The sequence below is a fragment of the Plecotus auritus genome (assembly GCF_963455305.1).
Source record: "Plecotus auritus genome assembly, chromosome: 3".
NCBI classification, from domain to species: Eukaryota; Metazoa; Chordata; class Mammalia; order Chiroptera; family Vespertilionidae; genus Plecotus; species Plecotus auritus.
The window spans coordinates 95,396,446-95,413,649 of NC_137772.1; the positions used below are offsets into that span (position 1 = coordinate 95,396,446).

Consider the following 17,204-nt stretch of genomic DNA (forward strand, 5'->3'; position numbering starts at 1 on the left):
TGTGAGCTTCATGGACTTATGTTGGTTTTTTCTTCCCTATATCAGGGAAGTTTTCTGTCATTGTTTCTTCAAACAGGTTTTCTATTTCTTGCTTAGTTTCCTCGCCTTCTGGCACCCCTATTATCTGGATGTTGTTTCATTTCAGTTTTCCTAAAGTTCCCATAGGCTCTCCTCCTGTTTTTTAAATTTTTTTTTCTAGATGCTGCTCTGCTTGGTTATTTTATCCTACCTTGTCTTCTAGTTCACTGATGCAGTCCTCCGCTTCTAGTCTACCTTTGATGCTTTCTATTGAGTTCATTATTGCAGCGATGTCATTTTTCATTTCTTCTTGGTTCTTCTTCATTTCCTCTTGGTTCTTACACATATTGTTGAATTTGTCTTACAACCTTTTCAGCGACCTTATGACCATTTCTCTGAATTCTTTCTCTGACATATTGCTTGCCTCCATTTCATTTACTTCCTTTTCTGGTGATGCCTCCTTTTCTTTCGTATGCGGGCTGTTCCTTTTTCTCTCCAGGATCTCTCCTCTCTGGGTGTCTGGTTATGTAGCTCTCTCTCTCTCCTGCGTTGACTTAAAGGCTCAAATATAACACAGCAAGGCACAAGGCACAAGTCACTGAACACAAATATATTCATGATACTAATAACCACAAATAAATGTGACCACCAGAGAAAAGAGAATTAGGGGGGGAAAAAAACGAGTGCAAAAATTATATTGACAAAAAGAAAAAAAGTAAGAGAGAAAAGAAAGAGAATAAAAAAACTATATGGGGAGAAAACTCCAATAGAACAACAACTAATCCAAAAAAATGCAAACAACAAACACCCAGAAATGAATGCAAACTACAAACAATAGCTAATAATGAGGAGAGGAAAAACAGAAGAAAAAAAAGAGAGAGAAACAATCACACAAACAAACAAAAAAAACGAAACTAAATAACAATCAAACAAACAACAATAGGACAGAGAGAAAGAAGTGCAAAACAAAACAAAATTAAACAGAATACATGAAACAAAAAAAAAACGTGAAGAGAGAAAAAGAATTGGATAATGAAGAAAGAGAAGAGAACAGTGTGTATGGACTTAGAGCAAGGGAGCAGAAATTAGATATGTAAGTAAGATGAATTTTTAACAGGGGGTAAAAAGAAGAATAGGGAAAATCTAAAGCAGGAATAAGGTAAGGGAAACAGGACAACAAAAGGGGAAAAGTGAGGAAGAGAATGTTGGCATAAAGGGAAAGTTGAGATAGAGTAAAATGATGCTAAAGGAAAAATGAAAATAGAATGTGGAACACTAATCCCAAAATAAAATAAAATAAAGAAAAAATGAAACTTCAAAAAAAGGTAAAATCATAGTAGTAATAATACTAATGAAAAATAATATAATAATTAAAAAGGTAAAATCAAGTGAGGAAAAGAAAATTTAGTTTCTTAAGTAATAGATAAAAAATGAAAATGTGCAATAGTGAAGGTCATTCACTTCCTCTACTGTTCTGTTTGTCACTCCTGTATCCTGTCAGGTAGTCAGGACAGTATTGAAGTTCCCTACGTTCCACTGCTCCTCTGTGTCGTAAGCCACAATCCTGTTTTCAAGCAGGCGGTATTTCTTGGTTTCTCAGCCCGCCTTTAGTTATATTTACACAAGAGTCAATTTGTGATTCAATTCCTGGGTGGTAGTGTTTTTGTATTGACATCTGGGGCTATAAGTTCTCTGTACCCAGTATTTAGTTTTTGTTTTCCCTATCGTATTTAATACTGGGTTCGGGGAATGGACTGCCCCAGAGCTGGTTTTCTGATATTTTCTCCCCGCTCTGATCCCCAGGTTCCACAGAAACAACTTTCCCCTGCAGTCTCTGAGAGTGTTTTTAATTGGGAGATCCTATGTACTGGGATTAGTAATCAAAAGCAAGGATTTAAAAAGAAAAAAAAAGCCAGAGGAAGCGCACGGACTCACAACTTTTCCCCCCAGCACTGTGCTCTTCTCTGCGCATGTCTCTGCGCACGTCTTTTTCCCTTGGCACTGTGCAGCCGGTGTACTGGTAGAACTTCAGGCTGCCTTTCTGTGCCCAGCCCAGCTATGGGTTGATTTCTAGAGTTCCCTTTTGCCAGCAGCCCTGTGGACCACCTTCCACATTCACGGGCTACGCTGACCCAACGGCCGCGGATTTTGTGGGGTGCAGACTTCCTTTGAAATTCTAGATCCCGCTGTGCACGTTTTTCCATCCAGCATGGATTGTAGACCTCATCTTTCTCTAGGTGATATTTGACCTTTCCATGAGAAGGTGCAGGGCTCATCCGCGTCTGCGTATTTGCACTGTTTGAGACCCGGTGTTTGTGGGTTCGCAGCTAGTCCCTGGGTGTTGTGGTTGTAGGGTTCTGGCAGTTATCGGAGTTCTTCCTGGTTGAAGGTAAGGCTAGGCTTTGGATCACAGCCATTCTCCCCTTCAAGATGGTGTGGTCTCTGCAGCAGAGCTGGCCACTCCGGGAGAGATTTTAGCAGCAGTAGGGGCTGCCCGGTCAGGGGAGCCTAGTCCAGCAGTTCACAACAGTCCCTTGGAATATAGCTGTTCCTCACTCACAAATAGACACTCCCCGCATGTTCACACACTCTTCTTTTGTTCTCTCATTCACACACTATCTTGCAGCCTGCCTTCCCGTCGACAGCTGTCTTCCAAACTCCTAATGAAGTTTTTTTAATGCTTTGTTATATAAATTACTACTGCCACCCCTCTCACCAAACACACACACACCTAACACCAAAGTTATATATATATTTTTAATGTTCCTTTAATTTGGAGTAGTATTGACTCAGAGGGAAAAAGGATACCACATGTTTTTTTGATGGTTCTAAGAGGGAGGATGTGGAGTGGTATGGGGAGCCATGGGATAGTTGAGGCACTCTGCATTGCCTGCCTATTCTCTCATCATTTCCAGAGAGTGCTGCTTTCTGTTGACTGTGTATGTGGTTACTTTGTGCTAAGGTAGAAAGGTCACTTTGCCTTTATTCTAAGACATTCCAAAAAAGGGTTTCATGCTGCTGATAAATTTCAAATCCTATGTGTATGAGAAGAATTAAAGTGGTTTTTAGTTGCCAAATGCAATGGTAGTCTGTGTATAGTCTGGTAGTTGGAATATATGTATTCCCTTCTCTTGTTGCTGCTATGCTATTCATTTGGCCGTATATGAGAGTTCCAACTTCCAATGTAATACGTATATTTGCAGTTGGGTCTAGCTAGATAGATACAGTAGTATCCAGGTGAAATTGGAAAATATTGCTCATCTCCCCTAGACTGAGTTGTTACCTGTTTGTTTGTTTGTTTAGTAGTTTTAGGTTCACAGCAAAAGGACCTGCTTTTTTCATTATTGTATTCTTTATAAATTTAACCTTAAAGAGCTGTTTTTAAGAGTGGTCACCAGGATATTGTTTTAGACCTAGAAACCTACTCGTAAAATGAACTTAGAGAACCTGATAGGTTGTTTTTATAAACTTTTACTTTAAAAAAAATAGTCAACTAATATTATAATATGAAATTACTTTAATTTTTTTCTTACTATGAAATGGATTCATATATATAATTGAGGGTTAGAATTTCTTGGCTGTATAGTTAGATTGCTCTGTTAGAGAATAAAAGTAAGTATGTGTATTTCCTAAAACCAAAATTATAAATATAGAGATAATGAATTGTTTATTGTTCCATTTGATGCAATTCCTCTTCTGATTCATTTCTGTGGAAGAGGAAGTTGGGGAAGCTTAGAGAGGCATGTGATAGAGGAAAGACAAGCAAGGAGTAATTATGCTAGTTTGTGTGATTTGCCTTTTTCCTTTCAGCTTGGAGAGCACCATTAATCTTACTGTGGAGTTTCCAGTTTCTTGTGTGCAATCTTGTTAAACTCCTGCCCTCTTACCTTTTTCTTTGGGGTAAAGGGATGGGGTAGTGTCTGGGGTGGGTTACAACCTTCTGAGCTCTGAGTCATTAATAATGCAGAGCAGTGAGCCCACAGACCAGAGAAGGAGCTCTGTACAGAGAGAATATTGCTTTCCCATGGCTTTATCCTCAGAAGCACAGGAAATTGTATTTTACTGCAGCTTTACAAATAGACTTGTATAGATTTCCTATATTTGCATGGTTCATATTCTACTCATATTTCCCCAACCCTTGCTCTTTTGGGGCAGTGGGGAGAACCTCTGCTAAAAATTATTTTGAAAGAGAAATGGAATGTTAAAGATTGATTTCAGTGTCTTGAGTCTCATCTACACACAGAAATTTGAAGGTCTTTAGAGTAAAATCTTATGGACCACATTCTGCCTTTTGAGAGACTCATAGAATCTTGGGCCTGTGTAAGAAGAGCTTCTAAATGTGGAATTTCACATATAGTTTTCAATGAATTGTTTCCACTTTGGGATTAAGGTGAAATGACTAAATTGTCTTTTCAGACATTAATTTCCTTTGTTCTCTTTTTAATCTATAGGAGGTCTTCTCCATTTTGTCACACCCATGGACCCTCTATTTCTGCTCCTCCACTACCTTATAAAGGCTGATAAAGAGGTAAGTTTCCCAGTTTGAGAAAAATAACAGTGAGGAAACAGAATAGATTTTTTTTTGCTTGATCTCCTCTCTCTCCTTTTAATGATCCAAATGTAGATTCCCCACAATTCAGATTTAGATAGGTTGATATAGAACACGTGTATCACGTGTGCTGGTATGGATTAGCGAGACCTGAGAACCACTACCTTAATCTTGGACTAGTTTACCTGGGATTTCTGAGCACTGCCTGCCCTCTCATGCTGTCTATGTGCCTTTCTTGTTTGGCACAACCTAGTAATGAAAGATTTTATTAAGTACTCATAGGTTTTTAAACATAGTAAAAATGTTAAGAAATTGATCTCAAGTCTTAAGAGAAGAAAGAAGATAATAGCTTTTTTCATTTTCTTATTTGTGAGAGACCATGAATTAGGTAAACTGGGGCATGTCTAGTAAAAAACCTCATTAATCGGGAAACTCTAGTTGAGACTTAAGGAATTCCAGATTGACCTTACAATTTACCTTACGACAGAGTTTATTAATAGTAATAATTTCATCCATAGGTTCTGAAACATTTCAATCTACGATAGCTTTACACTCCTGAAAATTATTAAGGATACCAAAGAGCTTTTTGTTCCTCTGGGTTTTATCTATCAATATTTAATTAATTAGAAATTAAAACAGAAATTTTAAAAATGTTATTAACTTATTTTTAAGTGAAAATAACAAGCCCAGTACATGTTAACATAAATAACACATTTTCAATGAAACATAATTTCAGTTTCCATAAAATTAAGTGATAAGTATGGCATTATTTTACATTTCTGCAAGTCTCTTTGATGTGTGGCTTAACAGAAGACAACTGGATTCTCATATCTGCTTCTGCATTCTGTTACATTCTTTTAGTGGAAGTATATGAAGAACATGCAGCCTTTCACATATATGTAGTCTGAAAAGGGAGAAATAGTATAATAGCCTTTTCAGATAATTGTGGATGTTCTTCTTTGGCACTCTTATAGAAATCAACAAGGCACAGTTTCTTAAAAGTCAGTTGCAGTGTGGAATCTGAAACCTTGTCATTGAACTCTCCATGCTCTGTTACATGAAAATCTACTGGTCTGTCTTGCACTAAGAATGGATCTTTTACTCATGTGTAACTTTGGAAAATACTATTTCACTGAAGTGTGCTGATTTTTCAAATGTTGACACATCTCATTACACACGTGCACACATACACACACACAAAACTTTGTTGATAGCATCACTGATCTTATCAGAAAACTTAGGTATTGGGAAGCTGTCATAATGGCAGATACAAATTTTCTACAATTCTAATTTTTGCTTGAAAGTTAACATCTTATCATTGGCTACAAGTACTGTCAGTCTTTCCCTTGAAGTGACAGGTTCACTTCATTTATGTTCTACCAAATATCCAAATCTGAATCACTATAGTTTGTAGCGGGTTTTTGTTGTTGGTTTTTTTTTCCCCCAGGTAAAAACGGTATCCATGAAAAAAGCAGCTAGTTCAGCTTGCAACAGTCCTGCACCTTCACTGGCAGCCTTAGCACTTAAGCGAAACTTTACTTTCATCATACCAAGTATTTAAAAGATTTGCACTTGAGTCAAGATTTATTTTATTTTTTATTTTTTAAAAATATATTTTATTGATTTTTACAGAGAGGAAGGGAGAGGGATAGAGAGTTAGAAACATTGATGAGAGAGGAACATCGATCAGCTGCCTCCTGCACACCCCCCACTGGGGATGTGCCCGCAACCAAGGTACATGCCCTTGACCGGAATCGAACCTGGGACCCTTCAGTCTGCAGGCCGACGCTCTATCCACTGAGCCAGACCAGTTAGGGCTTGAGTCAAGATTTAAATAAAAGCTACTACTTTTTATCAAGCATGTCCTTAAGTGAAACTGGCCAGTTTTCAACTGCTTGTGCATGGCGGTGAAGCATTCAGTGGTTACCAGGACAGTTTGTTCTCACCACCCTAACCAATGGATGCTGAAGAGCCAGCAGTTTTACCCACCTTTGCATTGGAATCTTCAGTGCAAATGTCAACATAGTGGAAACACAGATAGTATCATAGCAATATTATGAAAATAGCTTTGAGCTTGTGTGTCCCCTGAAAGGATACTGGGGACTCCCAGGGTTCTACCAACCCTCAGTTTGAAAGCCTTTGAACAATTTTAAGGAATAAGTGTTATTTAAACTGCTTAGAAGAATCTGTGTGTGTGTTTTTTTCACTCTAATGTTTGCATATAGTTATCAGTGGTTCTCAACCTTTCTAATGCTGCGACCCTTTAATACAGTTCCTCATGTTGTGGTGACCCCCAACCATAAAATTATTTTCGTTGCTACTTCATAACTGTAATTTTGCGACTGTTATGAATCATAATGTAAATATCTGTGTTTTCCGATGGTCTTAGGTTCTACAGCGGTGGTTCTAAACCTGTGACGGGTCACAACCCACAGGTTGAGAACCGCTAGCAGAGTCACCTAAGACCATCGGAAAACACAGATATTTACATTACGATTCATAACAGTCGCAAAATTACAGTTATGAAGTAGCAACAAAAATTATTTTATGGTTGGGGGTCACCACAACATGAGGAACTGTATTAAAGGGTTGCGGCATTAGAAAGGTTGAGGACCACTGGTTTAAATGCTTATGGCTTTCATTGTAAACTTTCTTTTCTCAAATATTAAAAATGCCTTTTAAAGTAACCAATGGTGTAGGTGTTTAGGTATTTCCTTCCCTACATTTTAGACATGATCTTTTCCTATTTAGTTTAAAAAAATATTGGTACACACTTTTAAAATGTTGACTTACTCTTTTTTAATCATAAGATTTATTTTAGCATCAGAAGAAATATTTTTTTATTCTAGCTATCCCAATTATTATTAACTGTATTCAAAACAAGTTGCTTATTACATTTCCTTTTTATGTATATACTAGAGGCCCAGTGCACGAATTTGTGCACGGATGGGGTCCCTCAGCCTGGCCGGCCATCGGGGTCAATCAGGGCCGTCTCGCCCAGTCCCAATCAGGGCTGATTGGGGCTGGCCAGCCGGTGGCAGGGAGGGACCGTGGGAAGTAGGTTGGCTGTGGGAGTGCACTGACCACCAGGGGGAATCTTCTGTGTTGAGTGTCTGCCCCCTGGTGGTCAGTGTGCATCATAGCGACCAGTTGTTCAGTTGACTGGTCGTAACGGTTGCGTAGGCTTTTATATACATAGACTAGAGGCCCAGCGCGCCAAATCGCGTGAGACCCAGACCCGCCGTGTGCAAGTAGCTCACCGCCGCGAACCACAGCGTGAGCCCTGCCATGCTGCATGAGCCCCTCTGTGAGCCCCACCAGCCCTGCACGAGCCCCTCCACGCCGTGCGAGCCACAAGCCCTGCCGTGCTGTGTGAGCCGCAAGCCCCCCCACGTCACCACGAACGGCTCATGGGCTGGCGGGAGGGACTGAGAGGTGCTCCATGCACCTCCCGGGGACCGGTCATTTGGTCATTATGACATTATGGCCACTGTCCTTTTATAATATAGATGGTAAAGAAAAAAGAAGTGAAACATTAATTTTGAAATTATATTATATTATGACTGTGTAGTAGTCCATTATATATATGTAGAAGGCTGTTTTACGGTAGTAAAAGATTTAACATGTTTATCATGGAAGAATATAAATTAAGCTAGAAGTCTAAAGACAGTAAGACTTAGGAAATCTGTGAATTATTTTTACTATCTGAAGGAAAAAGAGAATATTTAAATTGAAGCACTTCTTGCCACTTGTTAACCTAACTGACAGCATGACAAGCTATCATACATGCTACTGAATGAATGAGAAGCTTTTACCCTTAAAACAAAGAACACTGTATTTACAGAAAGAAAACTGATCAGACACAGGTTTTCTGTCTTCAAGTGGAACTGTCATTAACACAGAAAAGTAGAGTGAGCTAGAAGTGGGACATGAGCAAAACCATACAACTTTACAAAGTCTGATATCCCTAAGTCAGGGGAATAATAACTTAGACTTCTCTCCAGGTCACGAGTAAAGTTAAGAAAACTAAACCTGATTGAGGTGAAGGATGATCTGGATTTCTGTGTCCTGCACTTGGCTACCAGGCCACATACACTTATCAAGCTGAACCTGATTTAATGTGTCTGCAAGTTCTTATATTCATCCCCCTATCTCTTCTTTCATTATGGTCTAAATTTGGAAGCATTGTCAGACAGCTCTGACAGGAGTAGATTCACTTTTGCTATGTTTCTTTTTTTTTGTGGTGTTTAAAGCACTGGGGATGTGAGGAGGGGAGAGGAGATGTACGCGCTGGGCTTGATCTAGGCTTATTTCTGGATTATGGTCAGGACTCCTGCTCTGTAACATCAGCTGGTTCTTTTTCAAATTAAATGGGTTAGACCAGCCCCAGGTAATCTACCATCTTTGCAAGTTTCCATAACTTCCAGTACTTTTCCAGAATTTTGCTGCCCTGTTTTATCCAATTATCGTACTCATGAGGTTGAAACTCTTTCAAGGGCTCCCTAAAGGGGAGCTGAGAGTCAGTTCTGGAGCCTGTCCCAGTTTAGGGATTCCTTAGGTGAACAAGTGACTTTGAACTTAGTTTAAAAGTCCAGCTATGGGGTAATATCTTTTTTTTTTTAATGTGTGGATTTATTGACTGATGTGTTTGCATTCTTACTGACTAAAGTCTTTTTTTCAGGGGAAGTTTCAGCCTCTAGATCAAGTTGTGGTGGATGATATGTTTCCGAATTGCATCTTGTTGCTGAAACTTCCTGAACTTGAGAAGTTACTTCGACACGTGACAGAGGAAAAAGGTAGCCATCAGAGACCACAACAACAGGCTGATAAGTTGTGATTGTCTGGGGTCACAGACAGTTAGGCCAACTATGAAATCAGGCTGATGGCTACTGGAAAGGTGGGCACCTGTCTGAGAATGGAGCTGCCTGAAGGCCCACTGAGTGTAATGCTTAGGCTATGTGGGTCATAGGGGAAACTGTCATTCAGATTTTGCTCCCAGTTGTCAATTCTAGTCGTCTGGTGCTTTGGATTGTTCAGTCTTTAACATTCGACCAGCAAAACGTGGTGGCTTGTCTCTTACAGGGCCAGGATTCGCAAGGCTTGGGCTTTGGTCTCAGTTCTTTGAATTAGTCTGTGACTTTAACTGCTTTCTTACTCCGATTTCTCATTTGTAAAATTACATAAAACCTATACTTTTATTGATTCAAGAAGCATTTATTGAGCATCTACTAAGAAACATACATTGAGCACTGGTGCTAGTTCTGGCAATACGTACTTATAAATAAGACATTATTCTTTCTCTCATTTAGCTTTGAGTTTGATAGGAGCAAATGATGAGTAAGGCAAACAATAGGGACTAATGGAAGTGAACTCGGGTTTCTGGGGATGTACAGGACAGATTTATAACCTGGCCTGGGTTGGGTGGGGATGCAGGTCATTGAGTATTGTGTTTCTCTCCTTAGAGGGAATGACCTATAAGTGGAGTCCTGAAGGATACCGTCAGAATAGCATCAAAAAAGAGGCATGGGTGTATGGAAAATGTGTCACATTCAAGAAATTCCAAGGAGTTCAGTGTGGCCAAAATATAGGATGTCAGGCACGGATTTAGTAAGGACGAAATGGGGTGGAATATTGGGCAAGGGTTCCGATGGTGAAGGGCATTGCATTTGTCTGGACTTTACCTAATGGTACTGGAGTGTCAGCAAAAGTTTAAGCAGAAAGTACGATAGTGTGGAGTATATTGGGAAAGCTGAGGCCCCATTCACAGAGGCCATTGCAGTGATCCAAGCAGAGGATGATTGTAGCCTGACCTTACAAAATGGAACTAGAAATAATCAGCAATTTGAAAGTAGAACCAACCTCATTTGGTAACTGGATAATAATCAAGAAGAAGGAGGGGGCAAGGATGACTTCTGGTTTTGTCTCTTGACCAGCAGGTTGTGTAGTGGTAGCATCCTGGAGACAGGAAACATGGGTGGGAGGAGCAGGCTGGGGGTAATGAAGAGATGAATTTTAGGTATTATTCACTGGAATTTTGAAAGGAAGAAGTGAGGCAGTGTGTGTGAATGTGTTTTGAACAGTTAGAAGTACTATACAAATTTAGCATCAGTGCCCCAAGTAATTTCAGGGTTAATATGGAAACTATACAGGGTCTATAACAACAGGCTGATAAGTTGTGGTTGTTTGGGGTCACAGACAGTTTGGCCAACTATGACAGTTCTGGGACCAAGAAAGTGGTGATTCCCAGAAGTGTAAGCTTACAGTGGGAAAGGGGAGAACCTCACTGATTGCATTTTACATTTGAGGGGTCTACTAAATTCACACTTGGCCAGACCTAACACTCCATTTTGTATCTGAGGGATGTGTGGTGCCAAGGCTTTATCAAAGCAGTCCATTAAACACATTCCCTGATGCTGAGTTTGGCAGGAGATAGCAGTCTTTTTCTGGTGACAAATGTGTAGCTCATAACCATTTCTGAAAGCTAAAGTAATGAGGAATAATTACAATTCATTTTAATTTTGTTAACACAGTTGAAAATACAATTAACTCTTATCCAAAATTCTTGTGTTAGCTGTATACAGTTAAAACCAAACCCAGAAACCCAGATTCAGAAAGAGTGTTAATGCATTGACATTTGTTAGCTTACAGACTCTGTTTCAAAGCAAGAGTTTCTGCTTTTCTCATTCTTTCCTTCTTGCACACCAAATCCTTGACCTCTTATTGAATCATTATCTGAACTCCTATCCTAATCTCTTTCACTTCTCAACATTGCCTGGGTTTGGAAGTTTTGTTGAACTGGAAGTGCATATGCTATCTTTACCTTGTTTGGCTCTAAATAATCAGTTGTACACTTCAAAATACTGTGTGTTTTCTTTTGGAGGAGCTTCATGCTATCCTTGTATATAGAACTCACATAAAGGAAAATATTGTATGTATTTGTGTTTTGGGTCAAGAGTTGAAGCAAGTAATGTGGAATTGCTTATGTATATTATGATGAAGATGCCTTTCTGAGTATGAGGCATAAAGATATTTCTTGTTTTGATTTTGTTGTTAAACCTATTATTTTCTTTTTTTTTCTTATTTTGATTTTGTTTTTAAACCTCTATATTTTAAGATTTGCAGACTGTAGTTCATTAGGAGAAGAATTTGATTATGGAGAAAACTGCCAAGACTGCCAAGACATTTATTAAGCATTTACTATATATACCCAACACTCTCTGGGCATCCATTTACTTATATTATTTATGTCATGAAGCATCTGTTCATGGTAGATACTAGATACTGTAAACTGCAATACTTAAATAATGTTCAGATGTTGGTTGTTCATAAATCTCAATATTATGAAATTAAGAGAGTGAAAATTATATTTTATGATTTAGAACAACTTTGCAGAATACTAATTATAATGTGTGACAGAATACAGAGGATACTCTCAACCATTCAAACTCTTCATCTGACAGATAAAGGATGCTGAAAAGTTTGAATGATTTGTTCAAAATCATATAGCATATACATTTTTAATTTTCCTTGCAGGACATCAGATTACTCAAAAGTGATAAGAAGCAAATATAACAAAATATTAACATTTTTTATTATTGAGGTTTGTACAAATAATATTTGTAGTGTTTTCCTCTGAGTTTTTCTGTACCTTTAAAATTTTTAATTAAAAAAATTGCTTCAGCTGCTTATGTACTTTCATTTTCAAAGCAGATATATTATCAACCTTTATATATACCAGAGGGGCAGGCCAGGCCGAGGGATCCCACTAGTGCACCAGGCCTCTAATATGCATATAAGATCTTTGGTTAATCTCTTCCCACCCTCCCCCTCCCCCTTCCCTCTGAGATTCATCAGTCTGTTCCATATTTCCATGCCTGTGCATTGAATGTCTGCCCCTTGGTGATCAGTGCATGTCATAGCTAACGGTCAAATGGTTGCTTAGGCTTTTAAAAAGATGGTTTAAATAGGAGAGTGGGGATAATCCTATATAATAAAAGCCTAATATGAAAATTGTCCCTGCGCCTGGGAGTTCAACTAGGAGTGCGACCGCTTGCTATGTGTGTGCTGACCACCAGTGGGTGATGCAGAACATGTTGGGTGTCGGCAATAAGGCACTGGCAGCGGACAGCAGTGGAGGCGCTGCCGGCCCCAGTGGACCCTGATGAGAGCGGGACCACAGCAGGATGGTGGGGCAAGTGAGCGGGTGGTGCCAGGTCAAGGCGGGTGTGAACAGGTCTGATCACCCCACTGATAGCCCTGCAGACAACAACCAGTGGCAGGGGCTGGGACCGGGGCTGCTGCCCAGCTCCCAGGCACTGAGGGAGCTGGGCAGGGTCCCGATGACTCAGACGGAGGAGGGGCACGCGGGGGCCCGGGGGCCCAGGTGCTGCCCAGGGCCCAGAGGTCAGCTGGGACCTGCCCTTCCATGCCAGATGCTCGCACTTTGATTGTTGGCCAGGCCTAGGGACCACACCCATGCACGAATTTCATGCACTGGGCCTCTAATCAGATAATAAAAATATCTTTCATATATTAGCAAATTATTCTATACTTATTGATTTATATAGATTATTTAATCCTTACAGTAATTTCCTTTCATTGTTTTTATAACTTGCATTTTTACAAATGAGGAAACTGAGGCTCACAGGGTTTAAGTAAATTGACTAAAATCCTGGAACTTGAAGTGATAGAATTGAGATTTGAATTCATGTCTGTCTGTCTGTCTGTATGACAGTAACTCTTTCCCTTTTTTCTTTATTTTTTAAAGGTATCTCTTTATATGCATTTATTTGGCATCAGATCATCAACTTCTTTACAAACTCAGAAAAGCAAAATCACAGCAGATTGTCCAGATTAGGTTAATTTGTGTGTGAAAATAGCATTTTTTTTCACTTATTTATCATTCAGTCATTTAATAAATACTCTCTGAAAGCTTATCCTATAGCAGGGACTATGCTAAGAGCTTAAAATATATCAGTGAATAAATTCCTTCATCTTTATCTTTGGGGAACTTACCTGCTAGTGAATTCTTTATTTTTCTATTTCCAAACCTTTCTTCTTACAACTATGTTAACACTTCCACAATACTCTGTTAGAATGCTTAGGTACTGTCATATGTAAAAATAGAAACTATTTAAAAATCTTGTATCACCTCTTAATTTCCCTTTGTGAGGCCATAAGAGAGGGACAGAAGAGGAGACAGAACTTTAATCGAGTAAGGAAAGGCATTTTTTCTAATCCTAGCAATGAGCTTTCTGTGCTCAAGGCACTGTATTATCCTGTTTTAGTGATTGCCTTGGGTGCTGGCTGCTTATTTGATTTGGGGTGATTGTCCATTTATAAGTTGTTTGGTTCCATTCTTTGCATTTTATTGCTAGGATCCTATCTAATAAAGAGGGAATATGCAAATTGACCGTCACTCAGCCACAAAGATGGCGGCGCCCATAGCCACAAGGTGGCGGTGCCCAGTCCTCTCAGCCCTGCCGGAGTCCCCCAGTCCTGGGGGGGTGGCCACTGAGAGCAGGCAGTGTGAGTGGCCTGGTAGCATGCTTGCTTTGTCGCCACAGTGACGAGGCAAGCATTCCACCCCGGCCTCGGATGGCCTCCGGTCAGTGGGCACGGAGTGGCCAGGAGGGGGGTGGGAACGCTTGCGTCGTCGCCAAGGCGACAACGCAAGCATTCCGCGCCCAGCCGCAGAGGGCCTCTCACCAGGCTGGGCACGGAATGCTTGCATCGTTGCAGGCTGGACTGAGGGACACCCCCTCCCCCGTGCACAAATTTCATGCACCGGGCCTCTAATTTTTAAATAAGAAACAAAGAAGACTGCTCAAGAGTGGTCAGGTAATATCCATGACAAGGAGCAAAGATAAAGAAGAAAGCTGCTGTTTTTTGACTTTCATCCTCTCCACAGGCACTGTGCAGATAGAGTAAAAGCTCAAATACTCAAATTACCCAGCTAGCTATTTTGATATTGGACTCCAGATGCTGTCTTAAAGATTATGTCATTAAAGATCTGGTTACATCTTCTAGTTTTATGAAAACCTTCCTCCCTTGCCTTCTCCTTGCCAAATATACCCTGCCATGGTTGTTTGTATCCTGAATGATGATGGCGGTGACCTTAGTTAGCACTGCCAGCTTTATTAGTATAGGAAATTATATGTTTCTGTTTGCTAACTCTGAGGCTCAGCACGTTTCTTGCCAAAGAAGCTCACAGTCATGGAGAGATGACAGGGGAAAGGACTATAAAGGGTTATGAACTTCATCTTGAGTGTAACACTGTTTCATACTGCAAGCAAAAGCTACACTGTGCTGTCCAGTGTGATTAACAGGAAGTCAGGAAAACTTACCTGATTAAAATGTCCCGAGTGCAGTTGCCAAGTTTCTATCCCCAGGAGGCAGGGAAAAAAAGAGACCATATGAGTTTCTCAGTTGTAGGAAACATTGAGAAAGTAGATGTAAAAATGTGCTCTAGGCAGTTTGTTCTACAATCCATCAGGAAAATTCAAGTTTGTGAACAGATTATCCAATTTTTGGACATGTTAATTAATAGTGGACTCACTTTTATTCTATCTTTATTTTGTAAGCCCAATCTTTCAAGATGTTTTGAAACCAGTTTTATAGGTACCAGACACATTAGGGAAAGAAACCTTTCCAGCATATGTGCATATTATCTAATCACTAACTCTCATTAAGTATGAAATTTAGGACATGGGTAATCTTGGCCTTCATGAGTATTTTAAACATTGCTTATAAAAATTTGCGAATTTTAAAGGTAAACATAGTGACGAAAGATTATTTGACTTTGAGTGGTGGGCACACTGTGCAACATACAGATCTTGCAACATGAAAATCCACAGCTGAAACATACATGATCCTATTTTTTTAAATATATTTATTTTTTACAGAGAGGAAGTGAGAGGGATAGAGAGTTAGAAACATCGATCAGCTGCCTCCTACACACTCCCCACTGGGGATGTGCCCGCAACCAAGGTACATGCCCTTGACTGGAATCGAACCTGGGACCCTTCAGTCCACAGGCTGACGCTCTATCCACTGAGCCAAACCAGTTAGGGCACATACATGATCCTATTATCCAATGTCACCTCAATAGAGTTAATAAAAACACTAAGGAAAAAAAAAGATAAAAAATAAAAATAAAAACATGGATATGTAAAATAAATGAATGACTAAACAAACAAACAAAGGTGAGCTGTAGTTTATGCACTTGGTCCTTATGTAGCATTATGGATATTTAAGCTTGATATTTGTTTATGTATGTATGTATTATTAAAATCTTTATTGTTGAGAGTATTACAGATGTCCTACATTTTCCTCCATTGCCCCCCTCTACCCAGTTCCTGCTCCACCTCAGGCCTTCATCACTCTATTGTTTGTGTCCATAGCTAATGCATATATGCATATAAGATCTTTGGTTAATCTCTTCCCACCGTAACCCTCCCTCCTTCCCCCTGTGATTGGTCAGTTTGTTCCATGTTTCCATGCCTTTGGTTCTATTTTATTCATCAGTTTATTTTGTTCATTAGATTCCTTGTTTGTTTATTTTGATTTATAGTTTCAATTGTTGATAGATATGTAATTATTGCCATTTTATTGTTCATCTTTTTGGTGGTGATGAACTCCTTTAGCTTTCTCTTGTCTGTGAAGCTCTTTATCTGACCTTCAATTCTACATGACAGCTTTGCTGGGTAGAGTAATCTTGGTTGTAGGCCCTTGCTTTTCATCACTTTGAATATTTCTTGCCACTCCCTTTTGGCCTGCAAAGTTTCTGTTGAGAAATCAGCTGACAGTTGTATGGATATTCCCTTGTAGGTAACTAATTGCTTTTCTCTTGCTGCTTTTAAGATTCTGTCTTTGTTTTTAACCTTTTAATTATGATGTGTCTTGGTGTGGCCCTCTTTGGGTTCTCTTATTTGGAACTCTCTGCACTTCCTGGACTTGTAAGTCTATTTCTTTCACCAGGTGGGGGAAGTTTTCTGTCATTATTTCTTCAAATAGATTTTCAGTATCTTACTCTCTCTCTTCCCTTTCTGTCACCCCATGATGTGAATGTTGGTATACTTGAGGTTGTCCCAGAGGCTCCTTACACTATCTTCATATTTTTGGATTCTTTTTTCTTTTTGCTGTTCTGATTGGGTAGTTCTTGTTTCCTCATATTCCACATTGCTGATTTGATTCTCAGCCTCCTGTACTCTACTGTTAATTCCTGTAAATTATTCTTCATTTCAGTTAGTATATCCTTCATTTCTGACTGGTCCTTTTTCATGTCTTTGATGTTCTCACTAATTTTCTTGAAACTCATTAAAACCCTTGAGCATCTTTATAACCATTGTTTTGAACTCTGTATCTAGTAGTTTGCTTGCTTGCATTTCATTTAGTTCTTACTTGAGATTTCTTCTGTTCTTTCATTTGTGACAAGTTTGTCTCCACATTTTTTATGCTTCCCTGTAAACATCTATGTATTAGGTAGAGCTGCTATGTCTCCCAGACTTGGTAGAGTGGTCTTGTGTAATATGTATCCTGTAGGGCCCAGGGGCTCAGTCTCCCTAGCCGCTGGAGCTGGATGCTCTAGATGTGCCCCTTTGTGGATTGTGTGCACTGTCTTACTGTAGTTGATCCT

The 17,204-nt window shown here is 39.5% G+C and overlaps 1 protein-coding gene across 11 annotated transcripts in view; it reads left to right on the top strand.

The window, feature by feature from the left end:
- The window catches only part of RNASEH2B (ribonuclease H2 subunit B), a 133,795-nt gene that overhangs the window by 34,929 nt on the left and 81,662 nt on the right, over positions 1-17,204 (top strand). For all 11 annotated transcript variants that reach the window (XM_080662355.1, XM_080662358.1, XM_080662352.1 and 8 more), the window contains 2 exons: positions 4,470-4,546; positions 9,249-9,363. In XM_080662355.1, the coding sequence (XP_080518481.1) occupies positions 4,470-4,546; positions 9,249-9,363 (192 nt within the window). The remainder of the gene's footprint in view (positions 1-4,469; positions 4,547-9,248; positions 9,364-17,204) is intronic.